Genomic DNA, 2,500 nt, shown 5'->3' on the forward strand with positions numbered 1-2,500 from the left:
TCTCTCTCTTTTTGTCTCCTTCTCCCCTCTTCTCACCTACCTTGCTTTTACTTTTTTTTCTCTCCAAGTTTCCATCTTTCTTCGGTTTCTCCTCGTCCTCCTCCTCCTCCTCCTCCTCCTCCTCCTCCTCCTCCTCCTCCTCCTCCTCCTCCTCCTCATTTTCTCTCCTGGTCTCCCCTCTTGTTTTATTTTGCTTCCCTCCTTCATTCCAATGTGTCTCTCCTCCATTTTCTTTCATTTTTTTCCCTCCATACCAACAACTCTTCCTTTACCTTCTCTCCTCTTCTCCTCCTTTTATTCCTATTTCCTTATCTCTTTCTTTTGGTTTGCCTTATACTTAGTTTTCTTAATTTTTTTCTTGTTTTTTTCTGTTTTCTTTGACTTGTTTTTCCTATATTTTCTTTATTTTCCTTTTTTTATTCCTTTTACCGACTTCTGTGTTCTATATTTCCTGTTTCTCTTTTCTTTCTTTTCATTTCCATTGCTTTTTATTTAGTTTCTCTTTTCTTTTGTTCTTTAATTCAGTTTCTTTTTTTTTACTTATCTAGTTTCCTATAATTTATTTCCCTTTTTTATATTTTTTTCCTTTTCCTTAATTCAAACTCCTTTCTTACCACATTCCTCATATTTTTACTCCCATTTCTCCATTTCATCAGTCTTACCCATTTCAACTTCCCATCATTCCACCTTCCTCAATTAACACTCCTTTCTCTCACCCCTTTCACCCCCTCCCCCTTCTGGTCCAAACTGGACGTTCCTGCCTTTCCCTGACACACCTCATTTCCTTACCATTCTCCTTTCACTCATTCGTAATTTCTACTCAACAGCATACAACTTTCCTCATTTCTCATCAGGCCTTTATTTTCACCCGTTTCTTCCCACCTTCCCTCTCATCCCTTACCAACAATTTCCTTCTAATACCTTTGACTCCCACTCACTTCTTCCCTCTTTCCTCACACCTTCCCTGCTACCCCTTTTCCTCCCGCCCTCAGTTCGACTCCATTACTCCCAGCCTCCCTCTCAACCCACTCCCACTCCTTACCGGGCACAACAACAGGCGACACAATTAGGTAGTTTATACAGGCGGCTCCTGAGGCGTGACCGAAGATGGTAACTCTGCTTCTGTCTCCTCGAAAGTGCGCTATGTTCTCGTTGACCCAAGACAGCGCCGCCAATTGGTCCATCAGCCCCTGGTTCCCCACGACTCCTGGCCCGCTGGCGTTTGGTCGCGTGTTGAGGAAACCTGTTGGGGGAGAAAGAATGGAGGGTGATGAACGGGGGTAGAGGAGAGGGTGATGAAGGGGGAGAGGGGTAGGGGGTGTTATTGGGGGTTAAAAAATGTTTGGTTGTGTGTTAAATTGAGGAAAAGTGTGGAGAGAGAGAGAGAGAGAGAGAGAGAGAGAGAGAGAGAGAGAGAGAGAGAGAGAGAGAGAGAGAGAGAGAGAGAGAGAGAGGGGGGAGGGGAGCGTTTTAAAGTCGGGGTAAATGAGGTTTGAAATTATGATCGAAAGACAAATGGGAAGAGAGAGAGAGAGAGAGAGAGAGAGAGAGAGAGAGAGAGAGAGAGAGAGAGAGAGAGAGAGAGAGAGAGAGAGAGAGAGAGAGAGAGAGAGAGAGAGAGACACACACACACACACACACACACACACACACACACACACACACACACACACACACACACACACACACACACACACACACACACACACACACACACACACACACACACACACATCACTTTCACATCCCCTAATATTTACCTGTGCTTCTTCACCTGACAAGCAAGAATAAGACTTAATTAACACGCATTACAGGTGTTACTCAGGTATTCCTCCGCCATCACCACTCCCTCTTGTCTCATCCAGGTGTGACTAATACGACCAACCGACGCACACGTATCCTCGCGGGTTCCGAACGAGTGATCACCAGGTATTGCCAATTAGTCAGGTGGGGGGGATGGTGTTTAGACTGTTGTTTGGGTGATTAGTGTCCTGTTATGATCGTGGCGACAAAGGGTTGAGGAAGGGGGAAGATTAATTGGCAATGGGATTAAGTGCGTGTTTGTTTCGTGTTTGTTTGTGTTTAATAATGTAATTTTTTTGGTTTTCTGTGTGTTTTGTGGTGTTTTCTATAGTTTTTTAGTTATTTTTTAATGTTTTCTGGGTGTTTTTCGTATTTTTTCGATTTTTTTCGTGATTTCTCGTTTTCTCGTTTTTTTTTTTGGTGTTAGCGTGATTTTTCGTGTTTTCTCGCGTTTTCTCGTTGTCAGCAGCTCAAGATGCACCGGATGTCAAGAAAGGAGATAGAAAAGGAAGATAAAGGAAAGGGAGATGATGAAAAAAAGGAAGAGAAAGAAGGGAAGAAGATAAAAAAAGAAAAGAATGTAAAGAAAAGATAAAAATTAAGAGAAAGGAGATAAAAAGAAGAGAGAGAAGGGAAGAAGATATGAAAAAACGAGGAGAAAGGAGGAGGAGTAATTACCAGGTCGTGAAAATGAGTG

General features: G+C 42.8%; 1 protein-coding gene across 1 annotated transcript in view; it reads right to left on the reverse strand.

Annotated features, from left to right (window-relative positions):
• The window catches only part of LOC135090288 (neuroligin-4, X-linked-like), a 150,777-nt gene that overhangs the window by 22,527 nt on the left and 125,750 nt on the right, over positions 1-2,500 (reverse strand). Inside the window, exon 4 of the mRNA XM_063986932.1 lies at positions 1,043-1,243. Within this exon, the coding sequence (XP_063843002.1) occupies positions 1,043-1,243 (201 nt within the window). The remainder of the gene's footprint in view (positions 1-1,042; positions 1,244-2,500) is intronic.

Source organism: Scylla paramamosain, chromosome 34 (genome assembly GCF_035594125.1).
Source record: "Scylla paramamosain isolate STU-SP2022 chromosome 34, ASM3559412v1, whole genome shotgun sequence".
Classification (NCBI taxonomy): Eukaryota; Metazoa; Arthropoda; class Malacostraca; order Decapoda; family Portunidae; genus Scylla; species Scylla paramamosain.